This window comes from Salvelinus fontinalis, chromosome 1, assembly GCF_029448725.1.
Source record: "Salvelinus fontinalis isolate EN_2023a chromosome 1, ASM2944872v1, whole genome shotgun sequence".
Classification (NCBI taxonomy): Eukaryota; Metazoa; Chordata; class Actinopteri; order Salmoniformes; family Salmonidae; genus Salvelinus; species Salvelinus fontinalis.
Genome location: NC_074665.1, coordinates 98629920 through 98647419, shown reverse-complemented (window position 1 = coordinate 98647419; position 17500 = coordinate 98629920). Strand labels below are relative to the sequence as shown.

Here is a 17500-nt window from a genome sequence, read left to right as displayed (position 1 = left end):
GCGCGGCAGGTTAGGAGAATGAAGCGCGGCAGGTTAGGAGAATGAAGCGCGGCAGGTTAGGAGAATGAAACGCGGCAGGTTAGGAGAATGAAACGCGGCAGGTTAGGAGAATGAAACGCGGCAGGTAGCCTAGTGGTTAGAGCGTTGGGCCAGTAACCATCAGGTAGCCTAGTGGTTAGAGCGTTGGGCCAGTAACCATCAGGTAGCCTAGTGGTTAGAGCGTTGGGTCAGTAACCAGCAGGTAGCCTAGTGGTTAGAGCGTTGGGTCAGTAACCAGCAGGTAGCCTAGTGGTTAGAGCGTTGGGTCAGTAACCAGCAGGTAGCCTAGTGGTTAGAGCGTTGGGCCAGTAACCGGCAGGTAGCCTAGTGGTTAGAGCGTTGGACTAGTAAATGAAAGCTTGGGTTAAATGACTCCTGCACCTCTCTGATTCAGAGGGCTTGGGTTAAATGACTCCTGCACCTCTCTGATTCAGAGGGTTAAATGACTCCTGCATCTCTCTGATTCAGAGAGGTTGGGTTAAATGACTCCTGCATCTCTCTGATTCAGAGGGGTTGGGTTAAATGACTCCTGCATCTCTCTGATTCAGAGGGTTAAATGACTCCTGCATCTCTCTGATTCAGAGAGGTTGGGTTAAATGACTCCTGCATCTCTCTGATTCAGAGGGGTTGGGTTAAATGACTCCTGCATCTCTCTGATTCAGAGGGGTTGGGTTAAATGACTCCTGCACCTCTCTGATTCAGAGGGGTTGGGTTAAATGACTCATGCACCTCTCTGATTCAGAGGGCTTGGGTTAAATGACTCCTGCATCTCTCTGATTCAGAAGGATTGGGTTAAATGACTCCTGCACCTCTCTGATTCAGAGGGGTTGGGTTAAATGACTCCTGCACCTCTCTGATTCAGAGGGCTTGGGTTAAATGACTCCTGCATCTCTCTGATTCAGAGGGGTTGGGTTAAATGACTCCTGCATCTCTCTGATTCAGAGGGGTTGGGTTAAATGACTCCTGCATCTCTCTGATTCAGAGGGGTTGGGTTAAATGACTCCTGCACCTCTCTGATTCAGAGGGCTTGGGTTAAATGACTCCTGCACCTCTCTGATTCAGAGGGCTTGGGTTAAATGACTCCTGCATCTCTCTGATTCAGAAGGATTGGGTTAAATGACTCCTGCACCTCTCTGATTGAGGGCTTGGGTTAAATGACTCCTGCATCTCTCTGATTCAGAGGGGTTGGGTTAAATGACTCCTGCACCTCTCTGATTCAGAGGAGTTGGGTTAAATGACTCCTGCACCTCTCTGATTCAGAGGGATTTGGTTAAATACGGAAGACACATTTCAGTTGTACAACTGACTAGGTATCCCCCTTAATAAGCCTGGTGGAAACAGCTCTCTACTTCTCATCTCCAGCTGTTGTTGCTGAGGGGCTATGCGTTCAACCACTCTGCAGACTTTGAGACGGTGCGAATGATGAAGGAGAAGCTGTGCTACGTGGGTTACAACATCCAACAGGAGCAGAAACTGGCTCTGGAGACCACCGTGCTGGTCGAGTCCTACCAGGTCAGTACCACTGTCGAGTCCTACCAGGTCAGTACCACTGTCCTACCAGGTCAGTACCACTGTCGAGTCCTACCAGGTTAGTACCACTGTCGAGTCCTACCAGGTCAGTACCACTGTCGAGTCCTACCAGGTTAGTACCACTGTCGAGTCCTACCAGGTTAGTACTACTGTCCTACCAGGTTAGTACCACTGTCGAGTCCTACCAGGTTAGTACCACTGTCGAGTCCTACCAGGTTAGTACTACTGTCCTACCAGGTTAGTACCACTGTCGAGTCCTACCAGGTTAGTACTACTGTCCTACCAGGTTAGTACCACTGTTGAGTCCTACCAGGTTAGTACCACTGTCGAGTCCTACCACCACACCACATGACTCTGAGCAGCTGATGAGTAACAGAATGTACCACCACACCACACGACTCTGAGCAGCTGATGAGTAACAGAATGTACCACCACACCACATGACTCTGAGCAGCTGATGAGTAACAGAATGTACCACCTCACCACCTGACTCTGAGCAGCTGATGAGTAACAGAATGTACCACCTCACCACATGACTCTGAGCAGCTGATGAGTAACAGAATGTACCACCTCACCACACGACTCTGAGCAGCTGATGAGTAACAGAATGTACCACCTCACCACACGACTCTGAGCAGATGATGAGTAACAGAATGTACCACCTCACCACACGACTCTGAGCAGCTGATGAGTAACAGAATGTACCACCTCACCACACGACTCTGAGCAGCTGATGAGTAACAGAATGTACCACCTCACCACACGACTCTGAGCAGCTGATGAGTAACAGAATGTACCACCTCACCACACGAGGCTAAACACTGGATTGGTCTTTATATGTTAATGTCAGAGGAACCAGGAAGTGCTGAGCAGCTTCCAGAGAGTGTGTGGGCGGAATATTCCTCCATGATCTTGCTTTTCTTTCATAAGAAGGGAACGCATTAAAAAACACACATCTTAAGTGTGTGTGTAAGACAAGGTGGGTAGTGTGTCTGTGGGGGCGTGTGACATCATATCCTGTGTGGCCACAGGGCGGCGGTGGCTGGGCAGCTCTCTACTTCCTCCCACGTGCTGAGCTGAATAGGGCCTTTACACCCACACACGCTACACACACACTACACACACACGCTACAAAGACACACACAATGCATAAAATACAGAAGAACATGTTTTACAGTAAATGCACACACACTCACCACCACACGTGATCATCAACAAGACACTGTACTTAACATTCACCACCACACGCTACACACACACACTCACCACCACACGTGATCATCAACAAGACACTGTACTTAACATTCACCACCACACGCTACACACACACACACACACACACACACACTCACCACCACACGTGATCATCAACAAGACACTGTACTTAACATTCACCACCACACGCTACACACACACACTCACCACACGTGATCATCAAGACACTGTACTACACATTCACCACACGTAAGCCTGAGCAACATATACACATCACCCTCTGACTACCTCTCGTTCCCTCCAGCTCCCAGACGGCAGGGTGATCAAGGTGGGAGGGGAGCGTTTCGAGGCTCCAGAGGCTTTGTTCCAGCCTCATCTCATTAACGTAGAGGGAGTCGGGGTGGCAGAGCTGCTCTTCAACACTATCCATGCAGCAGACATCGACACCAGGTAACTAACACACACACACACAGGCTGACAATACACACACATACCGACAATACACACAGACCGACCACACACACACACACAGACCGACAAAACACACACACACACACACAGACCGGCAAAACACACACACACAGACCGACAAAACACACACACACAGACCGACAAAACACACACACACAGACCGACAAAACACACACACACAGACCGACAATACACACACACACACACACACACACACAGACCGACAATACAGACACATACATACACACACACTTTTTTTATCGTCACCCCTTTTAATCTCCCCCTCTCTCTCTGCCTCCCTCTCTCTCTCTGCCCCCCCCTCTCTCTCTGCCCCCCCCTCTCTCTCTGCCCCTCCCTCTCTCTCTGCCTCCCCCCCTCTCTCTCTGCCCCCCCCCCTCTCTCTCTGCCCCCCCCCCCCCCTCTCTCTGCCCCTCCCTCTCTCTCTGCCCCCCCCCTCTCTCTCTGCCTCCCCCTCTCTCTCTGCCTCCCCCTCTCTCTCTGCCTCCCCCTCTCTCTCTGCCTCCCCCTCTCTCTCTACCTCCCCCCTCTCTCAGGTCTGAGTTCTATAAACACATAGTGTTGTCGGGGGGTTCCACCATGTATCCAGGTCTTCCATCTCGACTAGAGAGAGAGCTCAAACAGCTCTACCTGGAACGCGTGCTGAAAGGCGACGTGGACAAACTCTCGGTGAGAACAACTCTTTTAAAATATCTTTTGTTTTATTTCACTTTTATTCATAAATGTAAGTCAATAACAGATTGTTATTCGCAATGATGACCTGTCTAAGGGACAAGCGGTCCCTAAGGGACCTGAAGGGTGGGAGGAAGGATGTATGTTGAAAAGTATTGGGACAGGGCCCACTTCCTCAACATGGTGCAGTGTTGTAGTTACCCCACTAGGTGGAGACAGAAGAAACATCTCTAAAGTAGTCAGCTCATAGTACACAACAGAAGTAGAACATATAATCGCTGCTCTACAAATCACCTTGCATCCTGAATTACTCTGCATTATATGACGAGGTCCAGATTTATCCATCCTGTGCCAAACTCCTCCCCTCAGACATAATGCTGAATTGCCCCCGTCTCCCTCTGTAGAAATTTAAGATCCGCATCGAGGACCCGCCGCGGCGTAAGCACATGGTGTTCCTGGGTGGGGCCGTGCTGGCGGACATCATGAAGGACAAAGATAACTTCTGGCTGACCAGGGAGGAGTACCAGGAGAAAGGTGTCAGGGTGCTGGAGAAACTGGGAGTCACTGTCAGATAAAGACCTCTACAATGTTAAAGACCACACACACACACACACACACACACACAAACATATAAATATCCATATATTCACACAAACACTGAAGGGTCATCATAGAGAAGCACCTAGAATGGTGTATGTGTAAAACACACAGACACACCCGGTTTCCTCCGCCATGGCAGACTAGATATCTATTTATCCTTCTTCCTCCTCTATACAACAGAATCACGGCATCACCGCAGGGAGTGATGACTCCAGCCCTCCTTCTCTCCTCCTGATGGCCTAGTATAGTTTAGCTCAGGGTTGGTAGGAGAGTCCAGGACACCACTCCTCCAGCCCTCCTCCTCTCCTCCTGTCGTCTGAAGGCCTAGTATAGTTTAGCTCAGGGTTAGTAGGAGAGTTCAGGACACCACTCCTCCAGCCCTCCTCCTCTCCTCCTGTCGTCTGAAGGCCTAGTATAGTTTAGCTCAGGGTTGGTAGGAGAGTCCAGGACACCACTCCTCCAGCCCTCCTCCTCTCCTCCTGTCGTCTGATGGCCTAGTATAGTTTAGCTCAGGGTTGGTAGGAGAGTTCAGGACACCACTCCTCCAGCCCTCCTCCTCTCCTCCTGTCGTCTGAAGGCCTAGTATAGTTTAGCTCAGGGTTGGTAGGAGAGTTCAAGACACCACTCCTCCAGCCCTCCTCCTGTCCTCCTGTCGTCTGATGGCCTAGTATAGTTTAGCTCAGGGTTGGTAGGAGAGTTCAGGACACCACTCCTCCAGCCCTCCTCCTCTCCTCCTGTCGTCTGATGGCCTAGTATAGTTTAGCTCAGGGTTGGTAGGAGAGTTCAGGACACCACTCCTCCAGCCCTCCTCCTCTCCTCCAGTCGTCTGAAGGCCTAGTATAGTTTAGCTCAGGGTTGGTAGGAGAGTTCAGGACACCACTCCTCCAGCCCTCCTCCTCTCCTCCTGTCGTCTGATGGCCTAGTATAGTTTAGCTCAGGGTTGGTAGGAGAGTTCAGGACACCACTCCTCCAGCCCTCCTCCTCTCCTCCAGTCGTCTGAAGGCCTAGTATAGTTTAGCTCAGGGTTGGTAGGAGAGTTCAGGACACCACTCCTCCAGCCCTCCTCCTGTCGTCTGAAGGCATAGTATAGTTTAGCTCAGGGTTGGTAGAGTTCACGGTGGATATCAAGTCTCCTGAAGAAAGAAATTCACATTTTCACAACACGGTGAAAGCAATATGGTGGAAAGTTAGTCAAGGACTCTATTTCCACACTATGCTTTTTTTTCAGACTTTAATCTTAATGCAGACGAGGAGACGAGGAGAACAACGTTAGACTATTGAGACCCACCCCTAGAACAGTTAAACCTCTCGTCTCCTTACCAATCACTTCAAACTTCCCTGTTCTCTTCATAAAGGAGGAGCTAGAAGATGTCCCTAATCGCTGATGCAGGGTCAGATGTTATAAAGGAGTCGCTAGAAGCTGTCCCTAATCGCTGATGCAGGGTCAGATGTTATAAAGGAGTAGCTAGAAGCTGTCCCTAATTGCTGATGCAGGGTCAGATGTTATAAAGGAGTCGCTAGAAGCTGTCCCTAATCGCTGATGCAGGGTCAGATGTTATAAAGGAGGAGCTAGAAGCTGTCCCTAATCGCTGATGCAGGGTCAGATGTTATAAAGGAGGAGCTAGAAGCTGTCCCTAATCGCTGATGCAGGGTCAGATGTTATAAAGGAGTCGCTAGAAGCTGTCCCTAATCGCTGATGCAGGGTCAGATGTTATAAAGGAGTCGCTAGAAGCTGTCCCTAATCGCTGATGCAGGGTCAGATGTTATATAGGAGTCGCTAGAAGCTGTCCCTAATCGCTGATGCAGGGTCAGATGTTATAAAGGAGTCGCTAGAAGCTGTCCCTATTCGCTGATGCAGGGTCAGATGTTATAAAGGAGTCGCTAGAAGCTGTCTCTAATCGCTGATGCAGGGTCAGATGTTATCTCATTTCCCAAATGGTTAAAGGGATAGTGTGAGATTTTGGCAATTAAGGCCTTTTTTCTACTTACCCCAGAGTCAGATGAATTTATGGACACCAAAACAGGCTGAAATTTCAGGCAGTCTTTTCAAACAGCTCTGACATTAAAGGGGCATTATCGTCATTTTAACAATTTCACAGTATTATTCCAACCTCATAGTGTGGAAATAGGTTATATAAAAAAACAAGTAAATCACTTTTTTTTTGACTGCACTGGTCCTTTAAGGTCAGGGTACGGTTAGGGTTGACTGATCCTATATCTGTGGTTATTTAGAGGCAACCTACCATCAGCTTTCTAGGACGTCACAATCAGGAGGTATCTCAAACAGGCATTGGCCAGTCCAGTATATACACAAACCATTATTCATTGAGGACTGATCATGTTTTTCTATGGTGTTTTGTATATCATGATTTATTCATTTCTCTTTTTGGGAGAGGGATGTCTTGATTCTTCTGTTGGATGTATACAGATCCTCTTTACCTTAAAACATTTTTTACATAATTTTAATTTTTTGTGTTGCACGACCATTTTAAAATGTGGTATATGTCATATGAAAATTCCTCCTTGTTTTTAATGAAGAATTGATGATGATGATGATAGTGAAGATGATTATAAGGGCCATGACCCCTGACCTTAGTGACGGGAGTGGGGTTGTGTGAGGGTCATGATATAAAAACATGGTTCAATCTGAAAGTTGTACTATATTAGGTCAGTTCCAGTCGAGCTGGAATGACGTGGTTATGTGCCACGTCATCAACTTCACAGTCGGGTATCAGATTGCTACATCTTACGGTAACTGTTTCCCAGACACAGATTTGTCCTGGACTAAACATTCTGGATGGAGGTTTTTAATTGGAGTACATTATGAATCCAGTACCAGGTTGAATCTGTCCGGTTAACTGGATCTAGGTGTGGTTTAACTGGATCTAGGTGTGGTTTAACTGGATCTAGGTGTGGGTTAACTGGATCTAGGTGTGGGTTAACTGGATCTAGATGTGGTTTAACTGGATCTAGATGTGGTTTAACTGGATCTAGGTGTGGGTTAACTGGATCTAGGTGTGGTTTAACTGGATCTAGGTGTGGGTTAACTGGATCTAGGTGTGGGTTAACTGGATCTAGGTGTGGGTTAACTGGATCTAGGTGTGGGTTAACTGGATCTAGGTGTGGTTTAACTGGATCTAGGTGTGGTTTAACTGGATCTAGGTGTGGTTTAACTGGATCTAGGTGTGGTTTAACTGGATCTAGGTGTGGGTTAACTGGATCTAGGTGTGGGTTAACTGGATCTAGGTGTGGGTTAACTGGATCTAGGTGTGGGTTAACTGGATCTAGATGTGGTTAACTGGATCTAGGTGTGGGTTAACTGGATCTAGGTGTGGGTTAACTGGATCTAGGTGTGGGTTAACTGGATCTAGGTGTGGGTTAACTGGATCTAGGTGTGGGTTAACTGGATCTAGGTGTGGGTTAACTGGATCTAGGTGCGGGTTAACTGGATCTAGGTGCGGGTTAACTGGATCTAGGTGCGGGTTAACTGGATCTAGGTGCGGGTTAACTGGATCTAGGTGCGGGTTAACTGGATCTAGGTGCGGGTTAACTGGATCTAGGTGCGGGTTAACTGGATCTAGGTGCGGGTTAACTGGATCTAGGTGCGGTTTAACTGGATCTAGGTGCGGGTTAACTGGATCTAGGTGCGGGTTAACTGGATCTAGGTGTGGGTTAACTGGATCTAGGTGTGGGTTAACTGGATCTAGGTGTGGGTTAACTGGATCTAGGTGTGGGTTAACTGGATCTAGGTGTGGGTTAACTGGATCTAGGTGTGGGTTAACTGGATCTAGGTGTGGGTTAACTGGATCTAGGTGTGGGTTAACTGGATCTAGGTGTGGGTTAACTGATATGTTACACACCTCTCCAGACGTTGAGGTCTGGCAGGCCACTGAAGCGTGATCAGCTTGGAACATGTCCTCTGAGACGTAGTAAAAAAGCTGGTATTTAAGTCCACTAGTCCGGCTCTCACCACCACAACATGATGTATATTGGAGGCACCCCCCCCCCCCCCCCCCCCCGAGCCTAATATAATATGTGTTGTTTTCATAAATGTTCTATCCAGTGCCAAGAGCAGTGATTGTTATCTGGAGCTTTTCATGTTTTTATTTGACGTTTCTGTCCTGTCTTTTTTTTTCTTTTCTTATTGTTCATAGTGTAACTGCCTAACGTCGCTGATTTAAATAAAGTAAATTGATTTATAATTAAGTTCTTGTTGTGTGTCTCTTTCTTCTGAAGGACAAAACAGACCGAATGGTTAACAGCAGAGGGTGACCTTTTCCATCTCCTCTGACCACAGAACATCTGATATCATTTTGTTCGTTCTCCAAAGGAGAGCGAGACTCATCATCTCTATTATGAAAAAGAAGCCACTTAAGACTTGAGGTGGACCCAGAGATCTCAAAATGGTGTCCGAAGTAGAATGGTACAGGAGAGACAGCAGCATTATAACTTCCGTCACATATGTGTTTGTAGGTCACCGCCGTGGTAATTACAACACACACACCGGACCCAGGAGGGCGAGCTGCCGGAGGAAGGAAGGAAGCAATTTCTAGTCTATAAACAAAGTAGCACTTAGGGGAAAAAGACTAAAGGGGGAGAAGAGAGGAGGAACTGAAAAGGAGGAGGGCCGTGTTCTCGGATCAAAACCCTAATATGACTGACTGATCTACAAATAATAATGGGTAGATATTTATGATGCAAGGTTCTGTGTAGATCAGTCAGACTGTAATGTTGAACAAGCCTGACGAAATGTAAACGTGGTTAAACTAACCGGTTACACCACCAGAGGAAAAGGCTTTATCTTCTGGTCTCAAATACAGATCTCACACCTCCTGACTGACACTACTGGGTTGTGTTCATTAGGCATCACATGGAAGAAAACAGCCTGAAGTTGTCCAATATTAAACGTTTTTCGTATTCTGTTGTGTGATGTTTTGCTATGATGTGCCATAATGAACATGACCCCGATCTCAGTCCCTCTGACTCTCCTCTCTGTTGACCTTTCTCTCTTGTCCGGGTACTGTTCAGTAGGCACGAAACTGAAGAAAACCCTACAGGCTACTCTCGGTGGGAATAGGTTTTCAGGACAATGATTTGGCTCAATTTGAGACGAGGGTTTAAAGTCCCAAAGCTATCTCCATTGGGCGCGTTCAATGCAGATCACTTTTGTCACGTGCCTTTCAAAGTTATGGGGATAAACATTGTCCTACTTGCGCCTACATGTCGACCGCATTAAGTTTCTGCAGTTGCTCTTCACCAACTTCATCCTGCAGCCATCGCCTGCCTGCATTCTGGGAGGCTCTAATGTCAACCAATCATTACGGTGTTTTTGTGACATGACAAACACTTCCCTTGAACCAACCATATTTCAGAGAGACTTACTTTGATGTGGGATTGGGACAGGCAGGTTCTGCCCATGTTACTTTGATGTGGGCTTGGGACAGGCAGGTTCTGCCCATGTTACATTGATGTGGGCTTGGGACAGGCAGGTTCTGCCCATGTTACATTGATGTGGGCTTGGGACAGGCAGGTTCTGCCCATGTTACATTGATGTGGGCTTGGGACAGGCAGGTTCTGCCCATGTTACATTGATGTGGGCTTGGGACAGGCAGGTTCTGCCCATGTTACATTGATGTGGGCTTGGGGCAGGCAGGTTCTGCCCATGTTACATTGATGTGGGCTTGGGACAGGCAGGTTCTGCCCATGTTACATTGATGTGGGCTTGGGACAGGCAGGTTCTGCCCATGTTACATTGATGTGGGCTTGGGACAGGCAGGTTCTGCCCATGTTACATTGATGTGGGCTTGGGACAGGCAGGTTCTGCCCATGTTACATTGATGTGGGCTTGGGACAAGCAGGTTCTGCCCATGTTACATTGATGTGGGCTTGGGACAGGCAGGTTCTGCCCATGTTACATTGATGTGGGCTTGGGACAGGCAGGTTCTGCCCATGTTACATTGATGTGGGCTTGGGACAGGCAGGTTCTGCCCATGTTACATTGATGTGGGCTTGGGACAGGCAGGTTCTGCCCATGTTACATTGATGTGGGCTTGGGACAGGCAGGTTCTGCCCATGTTACATTGATGTGGGCTTGGGACAGGCAGGTTCTGCCCATGTTACATTGATGTGGGCTTGGGACAGGCAGGTTCTGCCCATGTTACATTAATGAGGGAGAAACACTTTGCATGCTGTAGTGTACAGAAGAAAACGTTTGGTTTTATTTAGCCGGTTTCCCCAGTAGTCCCACTGTAGTACATCCCAGACATCATGACATCATGACATCAGGGTGGTTTCACTGGTTCCTCTCCTTTTATTGGAGGTAGAAAGTAAAGGCACGACTGATTCATTTGTCACACACCAGGCAGACTGGACCTCTGTGGTGACTATACAGTCACACCAGGCAGACTGCCCCTCTGTGGTGACTATACAGTCACACCAGGCAGACCCCCCCCTCTGTGGTGACTATACAGTCACACCAGGCAGACCGCCCCTCTGTGGTGACTATACAGTCACACCAGGCAGACCGCCCCTCTGTGGTGACTATACAGTCACACCAGGCAGACCGCCCCTCTGTGGTGACTATACAGTCACACCAGGCAGACCGCCCCTCTGTGGTGACTATACAGTCACACCAGGCAGACCGCCCCTCTGTGGTGACTATACAGTCACACCAGGCAGACCGCCCCTCTGTGGTGACTATACAGTCACACCAGGCAGACCGCCCCTCTGTGGTGACTACACAGTCACACCAGGCAGACCGCCCCTCTGTGGTGACTATACAGTCACACCAGGCAGACTGCCCCTCTGTGGTGACTATACAGTCACACCATGCAGACCGCCCCTCTGTGGTGACTATACAGTCACACCAGGCAGACCGCCCCTCTGTGGTGACTATACAGTCACACCAGGCAGACCGCCCCTCTGTGGTGACTATACAGTCACACCATGCAGACTGCCCCTCTGTGGTGACTATACAGTCACACCAGGCAGACCAGCCCTCTGTGGTGACTATACAGTCACACCAGGCAGACCGCCCCTCTGTGGTGACTATACAATCACACCAGGCAGACCGCCCCTCTGTGGTGACTATACAGTCACACCAGGCAGACTGCCCCTCTGTGGTGACTAGGTCCTTCTCAGGTCCTTCTCAAAGCAGGAGCTACATCCATCATTAATGTTAACAATAATAATACTAAGAAATGTACAACATACACACAGTGTACAAAACATTAAGAACACCTTCCTAATATTGAGTTGCAGAACAGCCTCAATTTGTCGGGGCATGGACTCCACAAGGTGTATCCAGAATGATCCACCATCCAAAGGACATCCAGCCAACTTGACACAACTGTGGGACGCATTGGGGTCAACATGGACCAGCATCCCCGTGGAACGCTTTCGACACCTTGTAGAGTCCATGTCCTGAGGAATTGAGGCTGTTCTGAGGGCAAAGGAGGTGCAACTCAATATTAGGAAGGTGTTCCTAATGTTTTCTACACTGTGTGTGTATATATTTTTTTTCTTCCCCCAAATGTAAAAATACTTAGCGTAAAAAAAGAAGAGAATCTAATCATTACAAGGGTGGATTATTTCATTACAATTTCTTTTTAAAAATAGATTTATAAGGAGATAGATGAATGCTATGCTTTCAGGCAATGAAGGCGCGTGCTGAATGGTACACACGGCTGTGGGACTGTTTTACCAGAGTGGCTGTGGGACTGTTTTACCAGAACGGCTGTGGGACTGTTTTACCAGAACGGCTGTGGGACTGTTTTACCAGAACGGCTGTGGGACTGTTTTACCAGAACGGCTGTGGGACTGTTTTACCAGAACGGCTGTGGGACTGTTTTACCAGAACGGCTGTGGGACTGTTTTACCAGAACGGCTGTGGGACTGTTTTACCAGAACGGCTGTGGGACTGTTTTACCAGAACGGCTGTGGGACTGTTTTACCAGAACGGCTGTGGGACTGTTTTACCAGAACGGCTGTGGGACTGTTTTACCAGAACGGCTGTGGGACTGTTTTACCAGAACGGCTGTGGGACTGTTTTACCAGAACGGCTGTGGGACTGTTTTACCAGAGCGGCTGTGGGACTGTTTTACCAGAGCGGCTGTGGGACTGTTTTACCAGAGCGGCTGTGGGACTGTTTTACCAGAACGGCTGTGGGACTGTTTTACCAGAACGGCTGTGGGACTGTTTTACCAGAACGGCTGTGGGACTGTTTTACCAGAACGGCTGTGGGACTGTTTTACCAGAACGGCTGTGGGACTGTTTTACCAGAGCGGCTGTGGGACTGTTTTACCAGAACGGCTGTGGGACTGTTTTACCAGAGCGGCTGTGGGACTGTTTTACCAGAACGGCTGTGGGACTGTTTTACCAGAACGGCTGTGGGACTGTTTTACCAGACACACAGAGACAGACGGCAGCTTTTGGTTCAGCTTTCACCACAGAGTGAAGGTGAACAGACACACAACTCTTAACCCAGGACTGATGAAATACTTCAGGAGTGGAGAAGACTAACCTCGTCCCCAGACTTTCTGTATTGGACCCAGGACTGATGAAATACTTCAGGAGTGGAGAGGACTAACCTCGTCCCCAGACTTTCTGTATTGGACCCAGGACTGATGAAATACTTCAGGAGCGGAGAAGACTAACCTCGTCCCCAGACTTTCTGTATTGGACCCAGGACTGATGAAATACTTCAGGCGTGGAGAGGACTAACCTCGTCCCCAGACTTTCTGTATTGGACCCAGGACAGATGAAATACTTCAGGAGCGGAGAAGACTAACCTCGTCCCCAGACATTCTGTATTGGACCCAGGACTGATGAAATACTTCAGGAGTGGAGAGGACTAACCTCGTCCCCAGACTTTCTGTATTGGACCCAGGACTGATTAAATACTTCAGGAGCGGAGAGGACTAACCTCGTCCCCAGACTTTCTGTATTGGACCCAGGACTGATTAAATACTTCAGGAGCGGAGAAGACTAACCTCGTCCCCAGACTTTCTGTATTGGACCCAGGACTGATGAAATACTTCAGGAGCGGAGAAGACTAACCTCGTCCCCAGACTTTCTGTATTGGAAACAGGACTGATGAAATACTTCAGGAGCGGAGAAGACTAACCTCGTCCCCAGACTTTCTGTATTGGACCCAGGACTGATGAAATACTTCAGGCGTGGAGAAGACTAACCTCGTCCCCAGACTTTCTGTATTGGACCCAGGACTGATGAAATACTTCAGGAGTGGAGAAGACTAACCTCATCCCCAGACTTTCTGTATTGGACCCAGGACTGATGAAATACTTCAGGAGTGGAGAAGACTAACCTCATCCCCAGACTTTCTGTATTGGACCCAGGACTGATGAAATACTTCAGGAGTGGAGAAGACTAACCTCATCCCCAGACTTTCTGTATTGGACCCAGGACTGATGAAATACTTCAGGAGCGGAGAAGACTAACCTCGTCCCCAGACTTTCTGTATTGGAAACAGGACTGATGAAATACTTCAGGAGCGGAGAAGACTAACCTCGTCCCCAGACTTTCTGTATTGGACCCAGGACTGATGAAATACTTCAGGCGTGGAGAAGACTAACCTCGTCCCCAGACTTTCTGTATTGGACCCAGGACTGATGAAATACTTCAGGAGTGGAGAAGACTAACCTCATCCCCAGACTTTCTTTATTGGACCCAGGACTGATGAAATACTTCAGGAGTGGAGAAGACTAACCTCATCCCCAGACTTTCTGTATTGGACCCAGGACTGATGAAATACTTCAGGAGTGGAGAAGACTAACCTCATCCCCAGACTTTCTGTATTGGACCCAGGACTGATGAAATACTTCAGGAGCGGAGAAGACTAACCTCGTCCCCAGACTTTCTGTATTGGACCCAGGACTGATGAAATACTTCAGGAGTGGACTAACCTCATCCCCAGACTTTCTGTATTGGACCCAGGACTGATGAAATACTTCAGGAGCGGAGAAGACTAACCTCGTCCCCAGACTTTCTGTATTGGACCCAGGACTGATGAAATACTTCAGGAGCGGAGAAGACTAACCTCGTCCCCAGACTTTCTGTATTGGACCCAGGACTGATGAAATACTTCAGGAGCGGAGAAGACTAACCTCATCTTTCTGTATTGGCTAACGAAGTTTGACGCGATGGTACAACAGACTCTTGGCATTTTGGGCGGAAGTGTATGGGAACGATATTACACACAGACTGACAACACATCCCATAGAATTAGATTATTAACTTTATAATATGCTCATATAAGCTCATAGCAAGTTGAAGGCATTATACTGGTCGGTGTTACCCATGATGAAGGAGTACTATATTTCTGGAGTGGAGTAGTGACAGTCATCCCATAGAAAGTGAATGAACATATAGTGCCTGTAACACTTTTATAAAGGTGCATACATGCTTATAACAAGTTATAAGGCATTATACCAGTTGGCTTTTACGTAACGTGTTACCAAACAACCCCATTAGAAGCTTTCAGACAACAACAGATGGGTGAAATGACATTCTACAGCAAGATGGAAGCTTTCAGACAACAACAGATGGGTGAAATGACATTCTACAGCAATATGACTTCTGTTGAGTAACATGGTATGGAACAACACATTCATTCAAACATTTAGGTTTGATTGGAGCATTGAAATTGCGTACATGACAATGCACCATTATATTCTATGGATTTTGAACATTATATTTCTATGGAACAAACGGACACGTTAGTTGACAGGGTTGTATTCATTAGGGCATGCAACTGAAAACGTTTTTAAAAACGGAAAAAACGCTAATGAGTGTTTGTTATTGGAGTCCAGGTAGTCTCTTCCCGTTGCAGTCTGTTGTTCCTCCGTTCGGGGCCTAATGAATACTTCTACCTTGTGTAGAACAGACTGGCCTCTGGGACAGAATCATGTCATCTCTTTTCTAATCAGAAACATTTTGTCAGAACATCGCCCGCTCTTAAACGGACCCCAGTCCTCTTATAATTAGTGTTGGGCTTTAACATTGTGGATGGAGTGTTGGGAGTGGATAGCTGCAGTGTCAATCATACGAGAAAAGGTGTGTGACAAGTGAGAAAGGGGCGGGACAAAGGTGAAACTGTTTCTTATAGGTCCTCAGTGAGAATACACGATGCTGATAAGCTAATAATAATAATAATCTATCATTGACTCATTCTCTCAATAGAAAAGTCCTATTAAGTTTGAGTTCCTTTCTCATATATTAGAAACATATACAGTTGATTTCCTGCAGGTACATTTCAACTTTAAAACTGTATAAAATGATAATAACACCCATGTCTCAAAGTAGTGCTTCCCAAACATCTACGATGGTCAGACGTTTTCAAACCTCGACCGGTGAGATAAATCCCAAATGGACCCACCTCAGATTTGACATCATCTTTTAAAAGGCCGATGCATCCCAAATGTCAGCCTATTCAGTTTATAGTGCACTCCTTTTGACCGGGGCCCTAATATAGTGCACTCCTTTTGACCAGGGCCCTAATATAGTGCACTCCTTTTGACCAGGGCCCTAATATAGTGCACTCCTTTTGACCAGGGCCCTAATATAGTGCACTCCTTTTGACCAGGGCCCTAATATAGTGCACTCCTTTTGACCAGGGCCCTAATATAGTGCACTCCTTTTGACCAGGGCCCTAATATAGTGCACTCCTTTTGACCAGGGCCCTAATATAGTGCACTCCTTTTGACCAGGGCCCTAATATAGTGCACTCCTTTTGACCAGGGCCCTAATATAGTGCACTCCTTTTGACCAGGGCCCTAATATAGTGCACTCCTTTTGACCAGGGCCCTAATATAGTGCACTCCTTTTGACCAGGGCCCTAATATAGTGCACTCTTTTTGACCAGGGCCCTAATATAGTGCACTCCTTTTGACCAGGGCCCTAATATAGTGCACTCTTTTTGACCAGGGCCCTATGAGAATAGTGTACCATTTGGGACTCATCCTAAATGTGTTCCTGGCTTTAGAGAAGGTATCTAGGCACTGTCTATCTATTTCCTACCAACTGGCATGTCTGTCTGTCCACCCTGCCGCCCTGTGGTATCTAGACACTATCTCCTATCAACTGGCCTGTCTGTCTGTCCACCCTGCCGCCCTGTGGTATCTAGACACTATCTCCTACCAACTGGCCTGTCTGTCTGTCCACCCTGCCGCCCTGTGGTATCTAGACACTATCTCCTACCAACTGGCATGTCTATCTGTCCACCCTGCCGCCCTGTGGTATCTAGACACTATCTCCTACCAACTGGCATGTCTGTCTGTCCACCCTGCCGCCCTGTGGTATCTAGACACTATCTCCTACCAACTGGCATGTCTGTCTGTCCACCCTGCCGCCCTGTGGTATCTAGACACTATCTCCTACCAACTGGCATGTCTGTCTGTCCACCTTCCGCCCTGTGGTATCTAGACACTATCTCCTACCAACTGGCATGTCTGTCTGTCCACCCTGCCGCCCTGTGGTATCTAGACACTATCTCCTACCAACTGGCATGTCTGTCTGTCCACCCTGCCGCCCTGTGGTATCTAGACACTATCTCCTACCAACTGGCATGTCTGTCTGTCCACCTTCCGCCCTGTGGTATCTAGACACTATCTCCTACCAACTGGCATGTCTGTCTGTCCACCTTCCGCCCTGTGGTATCTAGACACTATCTCCTACCAACTGGCATGTCTGTCTGTCTGTCCACCCTGCCGCCCTGTGGTATCTAGACACTATCTCCTACCAACTGGCATGTCTGTCTGTCCACCCTGCCGCCCTGTGGTATCTAGACACTATCTCCTACCAACTGGCATGTCTGTCTGTCCACCCTGCCGCCCTGTGGCTGGTGGGGCAATTCAGAGACAAAATAAATACAATTAAAAATTATCTTTGGATTCAAAACGTCAAAACTCGATGTGTCCCTGTTGATTCTCACTGGAGA

General features: G+C 47.9%; 1 protein-coding gene and 1 long non-coding RNA gene across 2 annotated transcripts in view; one reads left to right on the top strand and one right to left on the bottom strand.

The window, feature by feature from the left end:
- Positions 1–8751, top strand: part of LOC129865063 (actin-related protein 2-A-like) — a 21427-nt gene extending 12676 nt beyond the window's left edge. The window contains exons 6-9 of the mRNA XM_055937520.1: positions 1402–1551; positions 3089–3234; positions 3810–3942; positions 4350–8751. Of these exons, the coding sequence (XP_055793495.1) occupies positions 1402–1551; positions 3089–3234; positions 3810–3942; positions 4350–4520 (600 nt within the window). The 3' untranslated portion in view covers positions 4521–8751. The remainder of the gene's footprint in view (positions 1–1401; positions 1552–3088; positions 3235–3809; positions 3943–4349) is intronic.
- A 6031-nt stretch (positions 8752–14782) lies between these two features.
- Positions 14783–17500, bottom strand: part of LOC129865059 (uncharacterized) — a 3843-nt gene continuing 1125 nt past the window's right edge. The window contains exons 1-2 of the long non-coding RNA XR_008761312.1: positions 17267–17500; positions 14783–17144 (exon numbers count right to left, since the gene is read on the bottom strand). The exon at positions 17267–17500 is cut by the window's right edge and continues 1125 nt beyond it. This is a non-coding gene — a long non-coding RNA (uncharacterized LOC129865059). The remainder of the gene's footprint in view (positions 17145–17266) is intronic.